This window comes from Maylandia zebra, linkage group LG17 (genome assembly GCF_041146795.1).
Source record: "Maylandia zebra isolate NMK-2024a linkage group LG17, Mzebra_GT3a, whole genome shotgun sequence".
Classification (NCBI taxonomy): Eukaryota; Metazoa; Chordata; class Actinopteri; order Cichliformes; family Cichlidae; genus Maylandia; species Maylandia zebra.
The window spans coordinates 34,428,841-34,452,148 of NC_135183.1; the positions used below are offsets into that span (position 1 = coordinate 34,428,841).

The 23,308-nt window shown below is 42.1% G+C and overlaps 1 protein-coding gene and 1 long non-coding RNA gene across 2 annotated transcripts; one reads left to right on the top strand and one right to left on the bottom strand.

Moving 5' to 3' along the window:
* Nucleotides 1-236: 236 nt before the first annotated feature.
* Nucleotides 237-3,227, bottom strand: LOC143413113 (uncharacterized). Its single transcript, XR_013093694.1, has 2 exons — nucleotides 2,414-3,227; nucleotides 237-2,110 (listed from the first exon to the last, which is right to left on the bottom strand). It is a non-coding gene; the product is annotated as an uncharacterized LOC143413113 (long non-coding RNA).
* A 2,149-nt stretch (nucleotides 3,228-5,376) lies between these two features.
* Nucleotides 5,377-22,862, top strand: kdm5a (lysine demethylase 5A). The gene is made up of 29 exons (XM_076875463.1): nucleotides 5,377-6,130; nucleotides 6,258-6,599; nucleotides 7,079-7,156; nucleotides 8,616-8,738; nucleotides 10,527-10,697; nucleotides 10,965-11,150; nucleotides 11,473-11,551; nucleotides 11,659-11,750; nucleotides 11,885-12,043; nucleotides 12,296-12,415; nucleotides 12,528-12,686; nucleotides 13,070-13,251; nucleotides 13,455-13,617; nucleotides 13,714-13,833; nucleotides 13,935-14,129; nucleotides 14,221-14,402; nucleotides 14,533-14,657; nucleotides 14,789-14,939; nucleotides 15,102-15,222; nucleotides 15,426-15,602; nucleotides 15,883-16,061; nucleotides 16,161-16,479; nucleotides 16,586-17,146; nucleotides 17,257-17,415; nucleotides 17,767-17,895; nucleotides 17,990-18,137; nucleotides 18,284-18,504; nucleotides 18,692-19,165; nucleotides 21,595-22,862. The coding sequence occupies exons 2-29, from the start codon at nucleotides 6,441-6,443 to the stop codon at nucleotides 21,898-21,900; spliced, it is 5,238 nt and encodes a 1,745-aa protein (XP_076731578.1). The 5' UTR covers nucleotides 5,377-6,130; nucleotides 6,258-6,440; the 3' UTR covers nucleotides 21,901-22,862.
* Nucleotides 22,863-23,308: the final 446 nt, after the last annotated feature.

Below are 23,308 nucleotides of genomic sequence, written 5' to 3' on the forward strand. Positions count from 1 at the left end.
AGCTAATGGACCTCACAATACATAATTATGGAAGTGGTAACGTTAATGTCATTAACGATTATAGGAATATTTCACACTTCAACAACCTTCGTTTCAATTTAGGTTTCGATTACAAACGAAAACGCAAAAAACCCCAAAAACTGCCAAGCGCAGAATTCCAATCGACAAAGGCCGCCGTGCCACCATGCAGGCTGTAGATAACAAAGAAAAATATAGATCTTTGGTGGAAAACTGTATCAGAATCAGAAAGGGGTTTATTGCCAAATGTTGAGCAGGTTTACAACATTAGGAAATTGCTGCGGTGCTTCAGTGCAAACATAGTGTCATAAATAGCACTTAAATAGACATGAAAAAATAAAAGTAGGGATAAGAATTAAAAGTGCTACGTAGAAAGATATGTGCATGAGCTATACATGAGATATATACATGAGAATAAGAATTAAGAGTGCTACGTTGAAAGATATATACATACACAACACGCTGCAGTCTCTGTTTGTCCCTGATAGTCCCTGATAGTGGCTCCAGCGTACCACACGGTGATGGAGGAGGTGAGGATGGACTCGATGATTGCAGTGTAGAACTGCTCCGAGCATTCAAATCAGGCAAAGTCATCAGCCTGGAAAGAGTTTCAGACATCTACAACCAGCATACCAACAACATCTGGGCTAAAATCAAGGATGAAATTGATAAAATCCCCTTAGAGAAGTTCAAAAACTTCCAAGAGGTGATTTTCAAAGCCATGTGTAAAGAGTTTAAAAATGCAGGATTAGTTTTGCTAGCCTTGGAATTAAATCAGCCAGCAATCGAAAATATGATTGCTGAAATTTTCATAAAGGAGGCAGCCAAACTATCGAAGAAACCAAGTTGCATACATCAGTTTTTCTCATCTATAGGCCGACTGTTTTGTTTCACCAGGAAACAAAACAAAGCTGATGTAATGTAAAAGAAATCGTGATATGAAACATTTCTGGAAAACGAATTGGAAACTTCAAATTGGTTAGTTTTAAATGATATACTTAAGAAAACCCTTAGAACGGCCGCGGCCCCTCACTGAGCTTGGTTCTGCTGGAGGTTTCTCCCTCTTAAAAGGGAGTTTTTCCTCCCCACTGTCACCTATGCTTGCTCAGAGGGGTTCCTCTGTTGGGTTTTCTTTTTAATAACTTAAAAAAAAAAAAAAGTTAACATCAATAAAAGTTTTTTAAATTTTACACTCTGATTTCTGTTTGTTTTCATTGTCTACAAGTTTAATAAATACATGTTATTTGTTATTCAGTTCAAAGTGTGGGTAGAAAATGCTGTGCTGTCATGTGACCTTTTCTCTCATGTGTGCCGTTTTCTTGTTTTGTATATATTTCTCCTGTTTGTTATTTATCATTTATTGGAAATCAAATGTGTGATTAACTTTTTCATAAAATTATTTTAACCCTCTCTGGCGTTGATTTTAGTTTTTCTCAGAAAGAACTTGTTTTCTATATGAATTAATAAGTTATCATTTTAGCAAACATCAAGTTGATGTCCATAGATGTACACACACTCACGCCATCATTTACATACACACACAACTTGTTGCTGCCTTTCATAGTGTGTAACTTGAAGGCCCTGAGTACTTTCTCCCACACTGAAAACACTGGAATGATAAAATAATTTGAACATTACCTAATACGACTGATTCAGGACAGACAATGAGTTATTTTAAACGTTTCTAGCAGTCCTTCACAAACAGGGAACAGTCTGTCTATTCTCTCCATCTGTCAGCTGCTGCTGGCTCTTCCTCCTCCTCTTCCTCACACACTGCTGAGTTTCTCCTGGTGGATCATTAGGGGTGCAAAGCCTCACAGATTATGTGCAGCAGTGGGTCCCTCAGTATGTCCTCACTCTGGACACTTGCAGTTGTCACACATGGAAGTGTCCCCCCCCAAAAAAAATAAATAAATAAAGAATGTGAATAAAGAGAAGCTGTGTGGTTGAATAAAACTCGTGCATCAGCCTGTTGCCTTCATCCTGCGGCAGTGCATTGAAAGCATCATTAGTGGGAGCGAAGAAGGTGAACACCACCTGCTGGTTCAGAAGCTCAGTCATACCTGCTCTCTGGATGGCATTGACCAGCATGCTGAAAACAGCAATAAATGATGTTAGATCAAATGGCAACTACACAACAACACACTAACACCTCTGTTTGCTTTCAGTCATTATGCTACACCAAACTTACAGCTTCATGATAATCTAGGCTAAGAGATAACTCACTTTTTAAAAACTACAAAAAAAATGTTTCCCTGATCCTAGTTGGTGCAGTTGCTGCTCTGTGCCTCTGAGGTGCACTGTAGAGTCATTAAAGCTGCCAATAGTTGACAGGGAGTGTTTTTGCTGTACTTTTCCATCAGAGAAACATGATTCAGATGGTAAAGATCCTCACATGAAGCGGTCATCGGCCTTCAAGACATCCATGATGTTTCCCCATTGGTGGAGTGAAGACTTTATCCACTGTGAACTTTGTTATGTGCAATGATACGGGTGTTCTCGATGCACAGGTTCTACAAAAAGAAAAAAAATAGTGTTTAAATACATTAAAATGGACTTTGGTATCAGAAAAGATGAGTTCTAGTTTTTATTATTATACAGTTTAGATACTACTGCTAGCATGTCAGAGTGTTTCTGAAATATTTGTTGATCTGATATTTGTTGTGGAAACCTGTGAACCTTCACATTGACTATATTGAGGTTGACCACGTTGATTTTGAAGGTATCCTTCTATTTATTATTATATTGTTTACCTTAAAAAACTGACCAACCAAAGCTTCTTCTCCATAATGTTTGTTGACCTGCAGAGGAAACCTGACCACAGGCCTGAGGGGAATCACAGACGAGTAAGAACTTTTTATGCCAATGTCTCTAAGTGCTACAGTGCTACTAGATTATTGTGTTGGTCTTTTCTTTACCATGTAAAGTTTTAAAAACAAACTTTAAAACATACTTCACATTAAAATGTAATAATTAATGGTTTAATGACAAAGTAGATATTTTTCGATGCGCTTTGAATTTGTTATGTGAAGCTGTGTGGAAAGCAAGATGGGACCCAAATGTATGACTCATAGAGTAATTTGAAACACCTTTTGCCCTCTTACCAGCATATTAAGATCATTTTTCTTTCAATGTTGTTTCAGTGTTTCCCACAGAGGTTTACTGTAACACAGTAACATTTAGACTACATTGTTTTTACAATGTTATATACTTTTTCTTATAACATATACATACCATTCCTCAATTGTTTGACCTGCCTTTCTCTCCCCCCACCTCTACATACAGCATAATGCCCCCCACCCAACACACACACACCACTGCAATCACCAGTTAGCCCACTCCCCACATGCACACAGTGCAGCACACTGCCTCCACACCTGCCAACTGCATCACCAGTAAGCCCCTTCCCCACATATACAACACAATGCCCCCCTGAAAAAAGGCAGACAGATGACACTTTTTAATTGTTGGTCAAGACTAACTGCTTGTAAAAAAGAAAAAAAGTCCTGACTAAACAGAGGTAAATACCTATGTTGTTAAGTTAGCTGATGATTTTTTGCCTGGAGTTGGTTAGTTAGTTGTTCGATTGCCAGTCTAGCCTCCTGTGAGGAAAAGCCAGAAGCTGCCAGTGATGTAGCCTACTGTCAGTTTCACAGATTTGAAACTTAAGTAGCTGTTTGCTACAATACAGTCACACATTTTGGCATTGTTTACCTACCTGTCATCCCTCCTGCTTAACTCATTGACAGCAAGCTGGTGACTGGGCCATACTGTGCAGAGGGTTTGGCATGTGTGTTGAGAAAACCGCTAACTATAAAGCTAGCCATAAATCCTGGTTTTAAAGCCAGGACCTGATGCTATGAGGGGACAATACAGCCCACTGCAGCAACTGTGCCAGCCTAAGTAGTTCATCCTTCTTAAAATAAAAACACAATAAAATATTGTATTAAGTCAAATACAGTCACCTCAGCCACTGTTACCAACAGATAAAATCAAACTCTAATTCTAAAACTTAGATTTTTACGTAGCTTTTGGTTCAGAAGATGACGTAACACTCCGTATGCTATGTAAAGTGCATCCCACTGCAGCTGTTATTTATTTAGTAGTTTAGAATTGACATGGATCATGTTATGTTATAATATTTGGATTCTTATGTACTTGAGACAGCCTTCACTTCTTTATATTTTACTTCTGAGGAGCCAGAGTTTCTTGTAATTTAATTTAAAGTGGCCTTGAACAATAGTTCTCCAGGCTTTCAAAGTTTTCCTCTGACATGGGCTGTTTTTCACACACATACAATCCACTTCTTAAACCTGACCATTTTCAGGGGAACACAGAAAAGGACCATCAGATTTTGATCCACCATGCAATAGAATCTGGAATGCAGCCAAATGATAACGGTTTTATTTTTCAACATGACAGTGATCCCAAACACTGTGCCAATATAGTATAATTAGATAGAAAAACACACTGTAACCACAGAGCCCGCACCTCAACATTATTGAAACAGAACAAAAGCCAGCCAACATCCGAAGCTTTGGAATGTTCTTCTAGAAGCCCGGAGGACTACTCCTGAGCACTATTTAAAGAGATTAGAAGAAAGATTGCATAAGAGAGTTCAGCCTGTGTAGAAGTATAATGGTGGTCGAACCAAATATCAACTTACAAGCTCATAAGAATTATACAAACTCTGTTTTTGCCATGCATACTTTTATAAACTCGTGCAACTTATTCACTTAGCACAATATAAAGTCATGAGGGGTGGCTCAGGATTTACACAGTTACTGTATTCTAGTAAATTATGCTGTATTAGAAATTAATCTGTCTCGGCCTATGTAAACTAGTGGCAGATATGTTCAACTTCAGCAACAAAGTGTCTAACACAATAAAGAGACATACTCATTTACAGACATTTGGATTGTTGGAATCAACTAAGTGCACAATTACAAATAATCATTCTTTATCTTTTGCTGAGCTTTTATATACCCAGTTTACCCACGGCTTGAAACAAGCTGCCTTCCAACCAAATTTCTTCTGACACGTTGCATGTATAAACAAAATATGTGATCAACAGGCGTATGGGGCTGCTGTGCTGACAGCCTGAGTGTGTGCCACATTAAGGAGATCCCCTCTAACCGACATCTGCTCGAAGATACATTACTGACACCGCCAACCGCATTCGTACTGCTGATTTTTCCAGCACCTTTGCTTAAACGCAGAACTGTGACAGCAATCAATCCAGCAGATTTTTACAACTAATATGAATTTATTAGCGCTTGTTACCAAATATATTTTCTTCACGCAAGCATCAAAGTTAGATGAAAAAACAGCAATGAATTCAAAAGTAGTGAAACTTTTTCCGAGTGTCCATGAAAGCACCATAAGAGCTCTTCCCTTTCCTTGCTAGTTGTAGCTAGCACGTTTGCTAATCCGACTACAATAGGTATAGACGACGTTTAAATATACGGAAAGCTGCCTCCGGTAAAACAAAGCAAAGAGAGTATTGCTTTTGTATATGCGATTTCATTTAACCTGCTTAAACCACGGAGGACCGTTCTTCTCAGCCGACTGTGCCAGCTAACGTCAATGTTAGCTGCGCAACGGGAAGCGGTAGCTAAGCTTCTTTTAGCTTACGAAATTAGCTGTGTGCTAGTTCTCCGTCGCCTCAAATGCTTCAATGAATGGGGGCTGATGTGCGGAGAGAAGGAAACAGTCAACAGTGTACGCTTGGTACTAGGCTTATCCGTGTTGTTTTCAAGCTTGACTGGTGCCACCAGAGTAGGAGGACGAAGAGGCTGGAGTTTATTTTGGAGGACATCGACGAGTTCACTAGCGTGATTACGTTAGCTAGTGAACATTACAGCTAACCTTAGATAAGTTTGTTGGAAATGCATCCTCACGAAAAAAAGCATGCACTGCCCAGGTAGTGCAGAAGCGATGCTAGCTTGTTTAACATAATAGACGGAGTGTTTTTGTGTGTTGGGTATTGTAAAACTTCTTCTCCAAATCGTCTGCGGCCAAGTCTTCACCGCAGTTTTTTTTTTCCTCCTGAAGCTTTGGTTTGAGAGGAGCAATGGTGGTGTTTTTGGACTGACACTGCCCTCCGTCCCAGGTAGGGGGAGGATTTGGTGGTGATACCCCGGCCTGGTTTGGCCCTCTGTTTACGGATACAGGAGTGACATGGATCATTGACTCGGTTCTTGTTGTATTTTTTGCCTTCACTTTTCACATCACATTAGGTTTCGCCCCTGGGATGCTCCTGTCACTGACGTGATTTGTTATTTGGGGACATTAGAAGAATCACGATGGACACTAAAGAAGAAGAAGGAAGAAACAATTGCAGCTAACACAATTATGGACTCCTGAGGCTCAACTTTGCGCACTTTTATCCCTGATATATTTTTTTTAAAGACTGTCACTGGATGGACGCCGATATGTCTGCGTTTGCGGAGTTCGTGCCCCCTCCTGAATGCCCGGTGTTTGAGCCGAGTTGGGAGGATTTCTCGGATCCTTTGGGATTCATCAACAAGATCCGACCTATTGCAGAGAAGACGGGCATCTGCAAAATCCGACCCCCTCAGGTATATATTTTTTTTTTTTATAAAACTAAAGGTCTGCAGAGGTTTTTGGTTTGTTGTCTCTTTGTGATCCTGAGCTGGCTTACTTTGGGCCTGCGTGGATTTTACGAAACGCAGCGACGCTACTAGTTGCCATTAGTCTAAATAGAGGTCAAACGAGGCTCAGTTTCTTTTCAGTTTTTAATTAAACATTTTTGGCACTGCTTTCCGTTTGTTGTTCAGAAAAATTGTGGGCGAAAGTGCGAAGAAAATGTAGCTGTTTTCCTCACTCCCACCTGGTGTTTTGGTTTTAAAGTGGTGGCTAGCTAAGTTAAAGTGGAACGATGGTAGACATTGGGCCTAATGGCGTCTACATGCATACATGCAACAGATACATTTAGATTTTGATTTTTACTTTAAACTAGTCACGTGTTGTCACAATGATTTCCTCATTGCTCAGGTTGTTTTGGTGAATGTAATATTTCTTTTCTGTTGTCAATCAGGACTGGCAGCCTCCGTTTGCCTGTGATGTACGCAACTTCCGGTTCACTCCTCGAGTGCAAAGGCTGAATGAACTTGAGGTGAGTTTGCCACAAATGAATGAATAAATAAAATAACTCCAGTCATTGTTTATAATGAGACTGAAGCCATTATTGTTACTGCTTTGGCTGTGTGTATGATAGATAATTAAGATTCAAGATCCTTTATTTGTCACATGCATAGTTATGAGTACAACACGCAGTGGAACGTGTCCTGACACACTCCTTGACTGTGCAAAAAGAGAGAACATTATGTACATTAAGTGAATTATACAAAAGACCACATTATATGCAGTAAGTAAGTGAATTATGTACATTAAGTGAATAAAATAAAATAAAACAATCTTGAAATGTTTAAATTGAAAATCTAAAAATGTACATTGTGCAGTGGGTGTTAAAGTGTCTAGTGCTGTAGTAAAGGCGAGAAGAATCAGGTTGGGATGTGTTGAGAATAAGTCCTCTCTCAGTCACTTATGAATGCTGTGGGTGGGGAGTGGGGCAGCATGTTCTGGTTTAAGACACAGATGGTCTGGGGATAGAAGCTTATCTTGAATCTCTCTGTTCTTGCCCGGATGGTGCGGAACCTTCTGCCTGATGGAACAGTTGGTTGGGACGGGTCCTTCAATATCTGAGCTTCTCTAGGTGTAGATGTCCTGTAGGGAGGGGAGAGCAGTCTTGCAGCAGCGTTCTGCTGTATGGATCAGTCTCTGAAGAGCTTTTTGATCCTTAACACAGCTGTTCCTATACAAGGATGCAGTGTTCTGTTTGAGGATGCTGTCCACAGCGCCTGCATAGAAAGTCCTGAGGATCACTGGGGAGACCCCGAACTTCCTCAGTTGTCAGAGGTGGTACAGGCACTATGTAGCCTTTTTGGACTGGACCTGAATGGGGGCAGACCATGTCGGGTCTGAGGAGATGTGGACACCAAGAAAGAAAAGTCTCACTCAGGGGGGAAAAATACACTGCAGTTTTTATTTTGACTAGGAAAAGGTTATTAAAACAAAACAAAAAGCTGCATTATTATTTTTTTCAGTTTAGTTTTAATTGTGTCCAACGTTTGATGTCATGGATGCCCTTAAAGTCAAATTTTGGATATGTGTTGTTTCAGTTCAGGGCACCAGGACAGCTGCAATGTTGTTTTATATATATTAGAAATGCGCAGATTATCATTATCAGACTGCATTACCTATTTTTTACTGATCTCAAACAGTATTTATGTATGGAAGTTGTCGAAATAGATCTGGTGTCTGGACATACTGTTGTTGTTTTTGTGTGTGTGTGTGTGTGTGTGTGTGTGTGTGTGTGTGTGTGTGTGTGTGTGTGTGTGTGTGTGTGTGTGTGTGTGTGTGTGTGTGTGTGTGTGTGTGTGTGTGTTGTTTTTTTTTTTTCCCCCCAATGCAAATTTCTTGGTTTTCCTGGCACCAAAATGTGGAAACAAAATGAATACCAGCCTCTGATTTTTCTAATCTGTCTTTTTACTCTTTCTCTGCTGCTTTTCCAGGCGCTCACTCGCGTAAAGCTCAACTTTCTGGATCAAATTGCAAAGTTTTGGGAGCTGCAGGGATCTAAGATTCGATTCCCTCATGTGGAGAGGAAACTGTTGGACCTCTACCAGCTCAGCAAGGTGGAACCAGTCAGCATGGATGTGTTTTGTTTTTTCTGTTTGTTTGTTTGTTTGTTTGTTTTTGTTTTGTGTTCAGATTTTTGTTTTTTAACCTAAAAATAGATTTTTTTTTTTTTTTTAGTGAACTTTTGTAAATAAGGACCTAGGGCTGCTCAATTAATCGAATTTTAATCACGATTACGATCTGGGCTTTCAACGATCATTAAAAATGACTGAGCCGATTATTAGCACCTCCCTCAAGCTTTACTCTCGCGCTGCTCCGTGTGGCAAATCGAGCGCACCTCTCTGCATTTCGAACACGTGTCACAACAATTAAGAGGACCCAAGGGAAGCTCGGAAAGCTAAGCAGAAGATATTTGGAGAGGAGAGTGACTGCCGTTGGTTGAAAAGAGAGGTAAAAAAAACCCAAACTTCAGTGGTGTGGAAACATTATGGGTTCGCGGAGACAGACATGGATCAAGTAGACACAGTGTGTAAACTTTGCTATGGTGGAGTAGCTGCACCATAGAGCAACACTGCAAAGTTCACTAAACATAGATGTTTACATTTTTCATTTATTTCTTATATTGCAAACATTTGCACTGTTATCAGTATTTGCACACTATTTTCTATTATTTTTTAAAGTCATTATTCAATACATTGTTATTGTTAACCCTTTAAAGCCGGTCAGAGCAGAACGCTCCGTTTTGTGTAACTATTTTTAAATCCCTGTAGAACCTGAATCATGTAAGCTAGCGCAATAATTTTTTTTGCATATGAAACTTACATCTTATGACATCAGCTTGTCCTCGGTCACAGTTTCCTTCCACATAAAGCTTTGCAAAAAATTGCATAAAAAGCGCTTGCAGGAACAAAAACATAATATTCCAGAAACACGCTTTGCCAATCTGATCAGCTGTTCGTAACACTTCCCACATTGAAACAGACGTCAGCGCGAACTATCGCATGTCCGCCATTTCCTGTCCGACACCGGACGTGACGCCATATTCGCGTAAAATGTAGTTTTTTACTTGTAGGCCTTAAAAGCCTATACTGGTGTTTTTATAAGTCATGTTTGACTTTTCTGAATAGTTTCTGGGATGCTTAGAACTCGAATTGCACAGCTGGAAATAGTTTATTTTGATGCACCTGCTGTTTTCTTTGCAAATTTGCATCATAGGATTGTTCTTTCGTTTTTCCTGCAGTATATAAAAATTGCTGTATCTCCAAAATAAAACTATGAAGACACTCAAAATAAATTTCCTGTTGTTGTAAACTATTTTTTGCAACTTTTTTGTATTTAAAGTTTTGAGGGATAAACCTCTTAAATTTCTCCAAGTAGAAATATATGTAAAAAAAAAAAAAAAAAACGATTTTCAATTTTTTTTGTAGCTTATTGCACTTTTTTGCAATTAATGTAGTTACTATGGACTTAATGCATACATATTATTAAAATATGGGCTATAACAGTTGTATTGATGTATAGCAACTTGAAATGCTCCCACAAATGGCACTACAGCATGTAAAAAAATAATATAAGCTCTGGCGGACTTGGTTCTATGGTAGGTCTTAAAGGGTTAAATAAATATCGTCAAATAATCGAGATCTCAATTTCAGTGAAAATAATCGTGATTATCATTTTTGCCATAATCGAGCAGCCCTATAAGGACCCTTCGGCAGCACAAAAAAAAAGTTGTTTGTTTTTTGTTTTGTTTTTTTACCTTATGATGTTAAAACCTATTTTGGATGATTAGATAGATTAAGTGGTAAGAGCTAAAAAAAAAAATGTTTTCCTTGTGTGCATTAAAGATTGTGTCATCCGAGGGTGGCTTTGAGACGGTGTGTAAAGAAAAATTATGGTCCAAGGTGGCCAGCCGAATGGGCTACCCTGCTGGAAAAGGCACCGGGTCTCTTCTACGTTCTCACTATGAGAGGATCCTTTACCCCTATGAGCTCTTCCAGACTGGAGCCACACTAACTGTGAGTGGTGCTGAATGCTGTTTAACTGCATTTTATATCATAATTGGGAGGAAAACAACAGCTAATATGTTTTAGACCATCATAAGTAGATTCTGAGGTTTCTTGTCTAAATTGCATGTATATGTTTGTACTTAGGGAAGTTTCTCCCAAAACACTTCATACTGTATATAAATGTCCTGTTACTAATAGCTTGTAATAACCTTTGGGCCAAATAACATCCTGGTTTTCTTCGGTAACCTATTCAGTGATCATTTTGCCTCCGATTAGGGCCTCCAAAGGTTGTATGATGAGGGAAATGATGGGGATGAGGTAGATGAGGGAGTTGGCGAGGAGGCTGTAGAGGAAGAGGAGCACGATGAGGAGGATGAGAAGGATAAAGATGGAGAAGGTGATGGATTGCAAACCAAAGAGCGGCTACTGCCAGAGAGACGATCCAGGCGCCTGAAATCAGAGGTAAAGTGAAGCTGCTCAGACATTAACTCAGAGTTGAGTTTGTAACCCATGCTGACCTAAAATTAAAAATGCCATGAGCACTAATGCGTTTCATTGAGTGTAACATTTGATAACATTGTTGCAAATGGGTCATGAAGTTATCATTTGTAGCAGAACAATTAGTCCCCCAAAATAAAAGTTTAAAAAAGTGCTTGACACGTTAACTTTTGGCATTCCCTCTGCACATCCAGATTCCTGTGTCAGGAATGACCGAGGATGTCTTAACATTTAGCAGGATCACTTTGTTTCACAGTCTAATGCTGTTATTGTTGTTGTTCTCTAGCGGGAAAACAAGGAGCCAAAAACCCTTAAAATTTTTGGAGCGAGTCCCAAGATGGTCGGCTTGGAGATCGTATCAGCTGGTAAACAAAAATTTTGATTGACTTGTGTAGGCTTTGTTTTTATGTTTTGTTTTTAAACACAAAAACCAAGAGCCACTCCTCTTACTGTAGTTTTCCAATTCACTTAGATGATGGATTCAACAAGAAGCAGCGGCACCTCAAAGCCCAGGCCTTCGCCATCAAGATGAGACCACGCAAGGAGACCCTGGAGGTCAACTTTGTGAGTGTGATTTCATCATTTCATTGTGTTGAGTGTCAAAATTAACCATGTTATTCAATACCACAACAATTTTTGCATCTTGTTTTGTTTTCCCTTTAAAAAAAAAAAAAAAAAAATGTGGCGCTAACCCTCAGATCGACCTTTATCTCTGCCTTGTGTGTGGACGAGGGGACGAAGAGGACCGGCTCCTGCTGTGTGATGGCTGTGACGACAGCTACCACACCTTCTGCTTGATCCCACCTCTGCAGGACGTACCCAAAGGAGACTGGCGGTGCCCTAAGTGTGTTGCTGAGGTAGGCGCTGAATGTGCTTTTATTCTCCCTGAGCCATCTGTGGTATACCACAAATGTTTCTCATGTCAAAGATTGGTGCTCTTACAGTTACTATAGTACTCATCATACTGAGTATACGGGTGAGGACTGAAAGAAATATATAGAACAGAGAGACAAAAGTCTGTTTCTAGCAACCGACCTAAAGTTTAATTACTCAAATGGGCGTGGCTTCAAAAGCAGTAACTCTAATGAATTGTTCATGCTCCTACACAGGAATGCAGTAAGCCTAGGGAGGCATTTGGCTTCGAGCAAGCTGTGAGGGAGTACAGCCTGCAAAGCTTCGGAGAGATGGCCGACCACTTCAAGTCTGACTACTTCAACATGCCTGTTCATGTATGTGAAATCTACTCAGTAGAGCTAGAATGAGTAAACGGATGCTGCTCTCAAGCCTTTCAGCGAAGACCTAAAACAGGATATGTCATAAGATCCATCTTACACTCCTCAGATGGTCCCCACAGAGTTGGTGGAGAAGGAGTTCTGGCGTCTGGTCAGCAGCATTGAGGAGGATGTCATTGTAGAGTATGGAGCAGACATCAGCTCCAAGGATGTCGGCAGCGGATTCCCTGTCAGGGACGGAAAGAGGAGGCTGATGGGAGATGAGGAGGTGAGAAGATGGTTACACAGTATAAATATCGTAACGTGGTGATGTGTTGCCTTGACAAAAGTTGAAAAGTAACACGTAGAGACAGTATTGTTTAAGTAAACTAAATCTAATAGTAATATTATTACTTAATAATATCTAATAAAAGTAATATTTTTCTGCTCTTTTTCTCCCCCCCCCAAAAAAAAAAATGCCATCACTGATGGGGAGGCACATTTGTCAGCTCATTTTCTCATATATTCTGCTAAAGATTTTTAATTGCACACACATCATCTTATTTTGTATTTTATTGAGTGGTTCCATCTAGCAAACTCCAGCCTCCAGTCTATTTATTTAATACTTTCAAATTTGCTCTGAATAGAAGCACTCTTTTCCTTTCCTGTTAGGATTATGCAAACTCAGGCTGGAACTTGAACAACATGCCAGTGCTGGAGCAATCTGTGCTCACCCACATCAACGTGGACATCTCAGGCATGAAGGTACCCTGGCTCTACGTGGGCATGTGTTTCTCCTCCTTCTGCTGGCACATCGAAGACCACTGGAGCTACTCCATCAATTTTCTTCACTGGCAAGTTTATGAAGTATAGTTTTGGAAGCAGCAGATAAGTAGTAGTGTTGATGAAAACAAAATTCTGCATGTCAGTGGTAATCCTTTGCTTCAGTAGGGCTTTTATAGTTGATCTTATGTTTATGTCTGCCCTGTGGAGTTATGGTACAATAGAAGCCCTAAATATTAAAAGAACATTCTGATGTCTTCCTTCTGTTCTTCAGGGGAGAACCCAAGACTTGGTATGGAGTCCCGGCCTCTGCAGCAGAGAAATTAGAGGCTGTCATGAAAAAGTTAGCTCCAGAGCTTTTTGACTCCCAGCCTGACCTCCTTCATCAGCTTGTCACCATCATGAATCCCAACGTCCTCATGGAGCATGGTGTCCCTGTATGTAGCCCGTACTCTGGGTTGGAATTTGATCTGGTTAAATATTCATGTGGAGATATTCATGTTTATTTATTACATATATATTCCTCTCCTCAGGTGTACAGGACCAATCAGTGTGCCGGGGAGTTTGTGGTTACCTTTCCCCGGGCCTACCACAGCGGCTTCAACCAGGGCTACAACTTTGCAGAGGCTGTTAATTTCTGCACAGCTGATTGGGTGAGGGAGCAAAAATACAAACTCCTCTTTTATTTTAAATATTGAATTTTTTATGTATATTATTTTGCCAAAACTTTGCTCGTTTTTCGCCCATTCTTCAGTTGCCAATGGGCCGCCAGTGTGTCGCCCATTACCGGCGTCTCCACCGGTACTGCGTTTTCTCCCACGAGGAGCTGCTTTGCAAGATGGCTGCAGATCCCGAGAGCCTCGACGTGGAGCTGGCTGCTGCCGTCTATAAAGAAATGCAAGAGATGATGGATGAAGAAACAAAACTCAGACAGGCTGTCCAGGAAATGGTGAATGTTTTTCTTTTTTGTTTTGTGGATGTTATACATGTAATGCAACCCATTCTGATTATTTGAGCATCGCTTTCCTCATTGCCAACAGGGGGTACTGTCGTCCGAGCTGGAGGTTTTTGAACTCGTTCCGGACGATGAGCGTCAGTGCTACAAGTGTAAGACCACCTGTTTCCTGTCTGCGCTGACCTGTTCCTGCAGCCCAGACCGACTGGTTTGTCTCCACCACGCGAAAGATCTCTGTGACTGTCCTCTTGGCGACAAGTGTCTTAGGTGGGATTTTTTTTTCCTTTTTTTAATTCATGGCGTAAACTTTAATCATGTTAAGAGTTGCACAAGCTTGTGTTGGTAGTAAATTCTTAAAACAAATTTTCATGTGCAGTTTTTGTCCAATCCATTCCAGGTATCGCTATGATCTGGAGGAGTTCCCCTCCATGCTGTATGGCGTGAAGACTCGGGCTCAGTCTTATGATACCTGGGCAAAGAGGGTCACAGAAGCCTTGGCTGCAGACCAGAAAAACAAAAAAGGTCTCTGTTTTATTGCATTATAAACTACAAGCATTTTGTTCCCTAAATTTAGCTATTTATGTCTTTATTATATCTAAATCCTTTCTCATCTTTGTTTTCTCCTGCTCTTTCTTTCTGTCACTCCCTCACAGATCTCATTGAACTCAAAGTTTTGCTCGAGGACGCAGAGGACAGAAAGTATCCTGAGAACGCTTTGTTCCGTCGCCTGAGGGAGATGGTCAAAGAGGCAGAGACGTGCTCCTCTGTAGCCCAGCTGCTGCTCAGCCGCAAGCAGAGGCACAGGTCAGGACAATGATTTGTGCTGATTTACCGCTCGCAAGTTACTGGGCCTGATATCAGTTTTTTAAAAAGTCTTTTCAGTATTAATTTTGTAGGTGGTTTTGTTCAAAGAGGAACTAAATCTTTGGGGTTTTTTCTCCCCTCTTTTTCTGTGTGCATCTCCAGTAGCCGCCTGCGTTCTGAGAGCAATCGCAATCGGACCAAATTGACTGTGGATGAGCTGAAAGCGTTCGTAGAGCAGCTGTACAGGCTACCCTGCATCATCAGCCAGGCGCGACAAGTCAAAGTTAGTTCCATGTGTCGATACATAGATCCCAATTATAATTGTTTTTTTGTTTTGTTTTGGGGGTTTTTAAATTTAGTTTTAGCCTCTCTTGTGTAATTTTCTCTGCTCCCCCAGCTCATTCAACCAATACTCTTAAACCACTCCCTGACATTTCCTACTTTTCCTTTACCTCTAAATGTGTCTGTCACTGCCCGTATTGCCAGGAGTTACTGGAGAATGTGGAGGACTTTCATGAACGGGCCCAGGTGGCGCTGTCAGATGAGATGCCAGATTCCTCCAAGCTGCAGGCGCTCTTGGATCTGGGCAGTGGCCTGGATGTGGAGCTGCCAGAGCTGCCCAGACTCAAACAGGAGCTCCAGCAGGCCCGGTGGCTTGATGAGGTGAGCCCACATCAGGCGATATTAGTTGTTGTCCTTGCAAAAACACAAGGTTTTCCACTTTTGTTACCAAGCGGAAATGAAAAGGAGTCAACTTAGGACTAACATCGTATTGCTCTCCGTTTCTGTAGAATGTTATCATATTGTTAGAACTATTTAGATTTCTAAGTAGTTATGTGCCAGTGTAAAGGAAGCAAAATCTTTGCAGTGACAGATATGAGTCAAAATCATAAACATCAAAAGATTGAGCAAAACAGAGACTGAGAACATCATCAAATTTCAGGTGCGTGCCACCCTTGCTGAGCCCCACCGCGTCACTTTGGAGCTCATGAAGAGGCTGATCGACTCTGGGGTGGGTTTGGCACCGCACCATGCCGTGGAGAAGGCCATGGCTGAACTCCAAGAAATCCTTACCGTGTCAGAGAGATGGGAGGATAAAGCTCGCGCCTGCCTGCAGGCCAGGTAAGGTTTCACATGTGAATGGAGATCTAAATTGCCCATAAAAGTCTACCTTTTAAAATCAGACGGTTCACACATTTGTTTGTGCTCTTATAATCTTAGACCTCGTCACAGCATGGCAACGCTTGAGAGCATTGTGCTGGAAGCTCGGAACATCCCAGCGTATCTACCAAATATTTTGGCTCTCCGAGAGGCCCTGCTAAAGGCCAAGGAGTGGACCTCCAAGGTGGAGGCCATCCAAAACGGCAGCAGCTATGCTTACCTGGATCAGCTGGAGAGCCTGCTGGCCAGGGGCCGCTCCATCCCTGTGCGGCTCGATCCGCTAGCTCAGGTGGAGTCTCAGGTAGCTGCAGCTCGAGCCTGGAGGGAGAGGACTGCTCGCACGTTCCTCAAGAAGAACTCCACGTACACACTGCTCCAGGTGGGCTGTCATGGAAACATTTGATGTTACTTGTGGCTGAGATGCAGAAATATTTAAATGTCTTTAATTTAAAGTCTGTATGATAATTATAACAAATATCTCTTAGGTCCTCAGTCCTCGTGTGGACATTGGCGTATACGGCAACAGCAAGAGCAAGCGAAAGCGTGTTAAGGAGCTCATGGAAAAGGAGAGGGGCGGCTTTGACCCAGACACCCTGAGTGATCTGGAGGAGAACCACGAGGAGGTGCGGGACCCTTCTACTGTTGTAGCAGCTTTCAAAGCCAAAGAGCAGAAAGAAGTGGAGTCCATTCACTCACTCCGAGCTGCAAATTTAGCTAAGATGGCCATGGCAGATCGCATCGAGGAGGTCAAGTTCTGTTTGTGTCGAAAGACTGCCAGCGGCTTCATGTTGCAGTGCGAACTTTGTAAAGACTGGTTCCACGGAGCTTGCGTCCCTCTGCCTAAGACTGGATCTCAGAAGAAGATTGGTGTGAATTGGCAGAGCAATAGTAAAGACTCCAAATTCTTGTGTCCGCTGTGCCAGCGATCACGGAGGCCGAGATTAGAGACCATTCTGTCATTGTTAGTTTCACTGCAGAAGCTGCCAGTGCGTCTGCCAGAAGGAGAAGCATTGCAGTGTTTGACTGAGAGGGCAATGAGCTGGCAGGTACGCATATAAATTACAATGCCTAACTGGTAGCATCCGAGCTTCTCAGTGTTTTTTCTTTTGGTCTCTGCTTATTACCTGCGCTTATGTTGGTTAAACTTTCTTAACAGGACCGAGCACGCCAAGCTCTGGCCACAGAGGAGTTGTCCTCGGCCCTGGCGAAGCTGTCTGTGCTGAGTCAGCGTATGGTCGAGCAAGCTGCGAGGGAGAAAACGGAGAAGATCATCAACGCTGAGCTGCAGAAAGCCGCTGCCAATCCTGACTTACAGGTACTTTGATCATTAATAATTTTGCATGGTTAGAAATTCTCTTTGAGATACAGATTGATGCTTTGGATGTAAATGTGCACTTCACCAGCAGAGGGCAGGAATCTGTAAAAAGATAAAAAGGCCAGTGGATTGGCTTAGCAGTCTGAAAGTTCACATTTCAGACTGGTGAGCTGAAACCTGAAATTAAATCTACCCTCTAGGGAAATTATCAGGCAAAACAGTTTTTATTCAACAACAAGCTGAAGAATCATTGCTGTTTTGCTTTTATTTCTTTGATAAGTTCAGTAGATAAAAGCTTTCCTGTGAGAAGAAATTTTAAAGAGTACGTGTGTGTTTGTGTGTGTTTCCCAGGGTCATATCCAAACTTTCCAGCAGTCTGGTTTCAGCAGAGCCACGTCACCGCGTCCCTCTGTGGACTACGACGACGAGGAAACTGATTCAGACGAAGACATCAGGGAGACTTACGGATATGATATGAAGGTATGGGAGGCATCAGTGGTGTGATTTAAATTGGGGTGTCATAGGACTTTATTTTGACTTCTTGTGTTGTTGTTGTATGACTGTTTGGCTCCAGGACCCTGGTGAGGTGAAGCCCTACCTGTTCTGTGATGAGGAGATTCCCGTGAAGTCAGAGGAGGTGGTCAGTCACATGTGGCTGGCTGCCACGCCTTCCTTCTGTGTCGAGCACGCTTACTCCTCAGCCTCCAAGTCCTGTGTTCAAAGTGAGGCCGCATTTATTTAATACAATCCCTTTGCTTTGAGTCTGTTTACCCATTGTTCCCTCTTGGCATTTATTTGCATAATAAACAATTACATTAACTACTCCTTGGGAGATTCCCATTTCATACTCAAAATATTTACATTTCAGATCTGGGTACACCCAGAAAGCAGCCCAGGAAGACCCCGCTGGTACCTCGGAGCCTTGAGCCACCTGTTCTTGAGCTGTCCCCGCAGGCTAAAGCCCAGCTGGAGGACCTGATGATGCTTGGAGACCTGCTGGAGGTGTCCCTGGATGAGACCCAGCACATCTGGAGAATCCTGCAGGCCACTCACCCACCCTCTGAGGAGAGATTCCTGCAGGTCATGGAGGTAGGAAGTTCAGCCATTATGCAACCTGATTGCACAGCTGGATAGAGACTTAATGCTGAGATTAATCATTTTTGTTTGTTCTGATGGTGTAATTACACACAATGTATGCAGTAAATGCAGAATAAGAAATGGCAGTGATCGCTCTCATTTGCTCTTTTCGCCCCCCTCCCCCTTCCTTTCTTTCCAGCCTGACGACTCTCTGATTGAAAAGCCTCTGAAGATCAAGCTCAAAGATTCCGAGAAGAAACGGAAACGCAAATTGGAAAGAGCCGAGCACCACCACATGCTGATGGCTGCTGCAGCTGCCAGTGGAACTTCGGCGATGGGAGATATCCGACCGCCCAAGTCCAAAGACTTAAAGAGGGTGGGTCTGGAGCTCGGCCTTGGGGGTAAACCCAAAAAGAAAAAACTTAAAATCAACCTGGAAAAGAATCGGGAAATGAAGCAACTGGCCAAACGGTTGGCCAAAGAGGAGAAGGAGAGAAAGAGGAAAGAGAAAGCGGCCGCAAAGGCAGAGGCCATCAGGGAGGGGATGGAGAAGAGGAAGGAGAAGAAGATTCTTGACATTCCCTCGAAGTATGATTGGTCGGGGGCAGAGGACTCCAATGATGAGAATGCAGTGTGTGCAGCCAAAAACTGCCAGAGGCCATGTAAAGATAAGGTGAGCACACCTGTCATTATCCATAAAAAACGAACTAACATTTCAATTCAGTTTCATTTATACAGTGCCAAATAACAACAACAACAACAATCGCCTCAAGGCACTTGCGACCGATTTTCACCATTGCAGATCCAGATATGTGTTGAAAGGGGTACAAGGGGGAAATCATAGATGTTTGATGGACACAATCTTAACATTAAGATTGTGTCCATCAAACTTAATGATGTCAGTGCGCCCCAGGGTGGCTGTGACTACAATGTAGCTTGCCATTCACACACTGGTGATGGCAGTGTGTGAATGTGTGTGTGTGAATGGGTGGATGACTGGTTGTGTGAAGCGCTTTGGGGTCTTTAGGGACTAGTAAAAGCGCTATACAAATACAGGCCATTTACCATTTTTACCATTATATAATATGTTGAAAAATTGTTGAATATTCTTAATCTTATTTGTGTCATTACTTTATTGTGATCCATCGTGGTCTCAGAGGTTATTCCCTGCTCACCTGGTTTAAATGTGGACTCAAACCTGGGGAGCAAGGAAACTAAACTGATCTCACATGATTCAAGGTAGTAGACCACATCTACGTCCTTGAAATAGGACTGAAATATAGTTTATTATGAAGAAATTTATGTCTACAAATATATTTTGTTAGTACCTGGTTGGATGCACCTCAGCTCTCAATATTGTTGAATCTTGGCATAGATTCAACAAGGTGCTGGAAACATTCTTCAGAGATTTTGGTCCATATTGATCTGACAGCATCAAAGAGTGGCTGCAGATTTGTCAGCTGTACATCCATGGTGTATATCTCCCGTTCCACCATGCACTAAATGGGTTCTAGAGGACTGAGATCTGGTGACTGGTGGAGTCCTTGTCATGTTCAAGATTCTAGTTTGCGATGATTTGAGCGTTGTGACGTAATCCTGCTGGAAGTAGCCATCTACAAAGCTATGTACAAAGTGTGTATACGGTGGTCATTAAGTGGCATGGTCAGGACATGGTTTTATTTACTGTTGCCTTCCTTTCAGCTTGAAGTAGTCTGCCCATTCTCCTCTAACTTCTGGCATCGACAAAGCATTTTCTCCCAGTGAACTTCTGCTCACTAGATATTCACCCTAGAGATGGTTGTGTGGGGTAAATCCCAGATCAGTAGTCTCTGAAGTACTCAGCCTAGCCCATCAACAACCATGTCACATTCAAAGTCACCTAAATCACCTTTTCCTCCTTGTTCTAATGCTCAAGTTGAACTGCATCAGGTCATGTTGACGTTGTCTACACGCCTAAATGCAGTTGATTTGCTCCCATATGATTAGCTGTACAGCAAGCACGAGCAGAGCTTTCAAAGTCTTGATGTGGATTTTGTCAGGGCTCTGTATCTACTGATGTTCTGCACTGTGAAATTCCCTTAAGCCCATATTGACTGCACGAAATCAAACATACTGCAGTGTTAAACTGTAGGCCTCCATGATTGTGTCGTGATGTTCACATGGTGTCAGACGGAACATCAGTCTGCATACAGAGCCGCTCGACAGTTTGATGATTCCATCTGAGGAGACTGGGAAATACTGTGGTGTCGTTCACTGAATGTGTGTTTGTTTTATTAAACCAGAGTGGATAACAAACATTTCTCACAATGAACATCGGGTACCTTTTTATTGAATAGTAACAGCTGGTAACCGCACTGGAACACCTCAAAGAGAGTTAGACATAACATATTAACAAGGCCACCTGATGTCGTCTTGATCAGAAACGCTACTGCAGACTGCACAAAGTTAACCAGTGGCTAGTCTTCTTCTCTCTTGAGTCTGCGCTGCCAATCAAATCTAAGGAATCATTAGCCCTACAGTTCTGTCCTTTGATTCACCGATGATTTATCCAGGGCATGCTCGTGACTGTAGCCCAAAACGATGGCATAGTGCTGTGTTAGTCGCTACTTTGAAAGGAAGGTAACCTTTAAAAGAAAATGATAATAATTTACTTCAAATTTTTTAGCTTCACGTTACAGCAAAAACCACTTTTTTCTAGCTGCGCTGGTAAATACATTTGTTTTTGTTTTGTTATTTCTAATGTTTTGAAAATCAACAATTGAAGTGTGTCCAAGATGATCTACTCTGTTGTAGTCATGTATTCCAGTAAATAACATCAAACATTAGTTGAACAGTGACTGACTTGTAGCTGTGAAACAGACTTCTTTAATTGCTAATGCAGTATTTTCATTAAAATTCTTGAATTAAAGCTGCAGCTTCTTTTCAAATTTGTTGTTGTGGTGAAAAAAGCAAGTTTGTTTCACTGTCCACACTGACGTGATTGAGTGCTGTTAAATATTATCTTTGAATTTAGTGTCCTGCTTGACAAAGTCATTGTCTCACTCACTCACATTTCTGAATTCATCACGTGAGTTTTTTGTTCTTTTCTCTCCTATTTCCCAGGTCGACTGGGTTCAGTGTGATGGCGGCTGTGACGAGTGGTTCCACCAGGTCTGTGTGGGTGTGTCATGCGAGATGGCCGAGAATGAGGACTACATCTGCATGGACTGCTCCCGGAAGGCCGCCGGTGGAGGAATGACCGTCGAGGAGGTGTCGGAGGAGAGCGTCGTTGTGCTGACAACGTCAATGTGCGGCAGCAGCGTGCAGAGTGTGCCATCGTCATCGGTGATTGCCTCCTGGTCATCGGCTTCTCACTTAAACCCAGCGACATCACATCAGCAACAGCAGGATTCTCACCAGGGCAGTTAGCACTTAAAAAAACATGGGCCAATGACAGAGAACTTCACAATATGCCCAGTATCCAGGCTAGTTTTTTAAACCTCAAGACAAGTTAACAGTTCCTGTAACTGTTGGGAGTGTCAAGCACAAGAAAAACACTCCTGTTTCCGAGTGCTGAGATCTGCAAACAGACTTTACATGTGTCAGCCACAACATTAAAAACCAAAGGCGAGTAAAGTGAATGACCTCGATCATCTCGTTGCAGTGCGTCACTCAGCCGGGAAGCCATTGGTATCGGTATTCATGTGGGTGATACTGTTAACATCCACCCAAATGTGGCTAATTTGCTCCTGTATGACAGAGGTCCTGTTCACAAAAGGCTCGTCATTACACTCGAGGTGTTGAAATGGCCTCCCCACATGTCAGTCCATCCACAGGATGCACCAGAATAAGCCCGATCGCTGCATCTGCTGCAATATCTTGGCGCCCGCAACCGGAAGACACCCTCTGAGGTCCTGTGACCTTGCTTCAAAGGGCCAGACCTGTTTTGATGTCACAAAGGGGACTCACAAAATATTAGGCAGATGGATTTAATGTTGTGGCCTCTCTGTATAATCCCCCTACAGCAGTTTAGGTCTAGAAAAACCTGCCGTCTTCATCCTGGTCCTCAGTTCAGCAGTAACAAGGCATTAATAACTTACCTGCAGTCAAACACTCACTTATTCCAGCTGTTGTATTCAGTGGCAAACAGACAAATTTGTTCCCAGCTCCAGGACATTAGTTCCCCTTCTGTCCCTCTTGCCAGGCCCTTGAGACAGTAACATCTCAATAAGTAGGTCTTGACTAGGAAAAACAAATGGTTGTATTGTAGTGGAATTATTTATAATGTACATAGCTTTTAAGGCAGTTAAACCAATGGATTGTGGCTTTTTGTTTTGTTTTGTTTCTCACCTTTAATAAATTCTTCCTAGTCAAATAAGTACAAATTGCAATGTTGTTGTTTTTTTTCTCTCCATGTGACGAAGCACACAAACGACAACCATCTCCTCTTCTAAACTTCTTGTTTGTGAAGGCGGGGGGGGAGTGACCTCAAGATGTGTCACTGAGTGGTTGATTGATTTCTTTTCAAACTGGTTTAAACCTCACATCAGCTATGTGACATTCATTTTCAAAGCAGGGCCTCGATTATCACGGTGAAAAATTAACTGGTCAAGCTTATACGTATCACTACCTGTACGCAGGTCTGTTGGGCGAGTAGAGGATTATGGCAAGGGTGGGGGTTGTGCTGATGTCCACTCCTGACTCACAGGTCAGATCCACTGTGAACTGACCCCGTCTGCTTTTGGCAACCGTCTGAGTGAGGCACCTCTATCAGACAGACCGAAAGAAAGGGCAACCATGGTGGGCTGCAGGATACTCAAAGAATTACATAACTTTT

What these genes read in the sequence shown, in the direction of transcription:
- kdm5a (XM_076875463.1), top strand. Translation starts at nt 6,441, where the DNA reads ATGGACGCCGATATGTCTGCGTTTGCGGAGTTCGTGCCCCCTCCTGAA. An exon ending in AGCCGCAAGCAGAGGCACAG is followed by an intron (nt 14,940 to 15,101) that starts GTCAGGACAATG and finishes GTGCATCTCCAG; the next exon opens with TAGCCGCCTGCGTTCTGAGA. An exon ending in CCACGTACACACTGCTCCAG is followed by an intron (nt 16,480 to 16,585) that starts GTGGGCTGTCAT and finishes AATATCTCTTAG; the next exon opens with GTCCTCAGTCCTCGTGTGGA.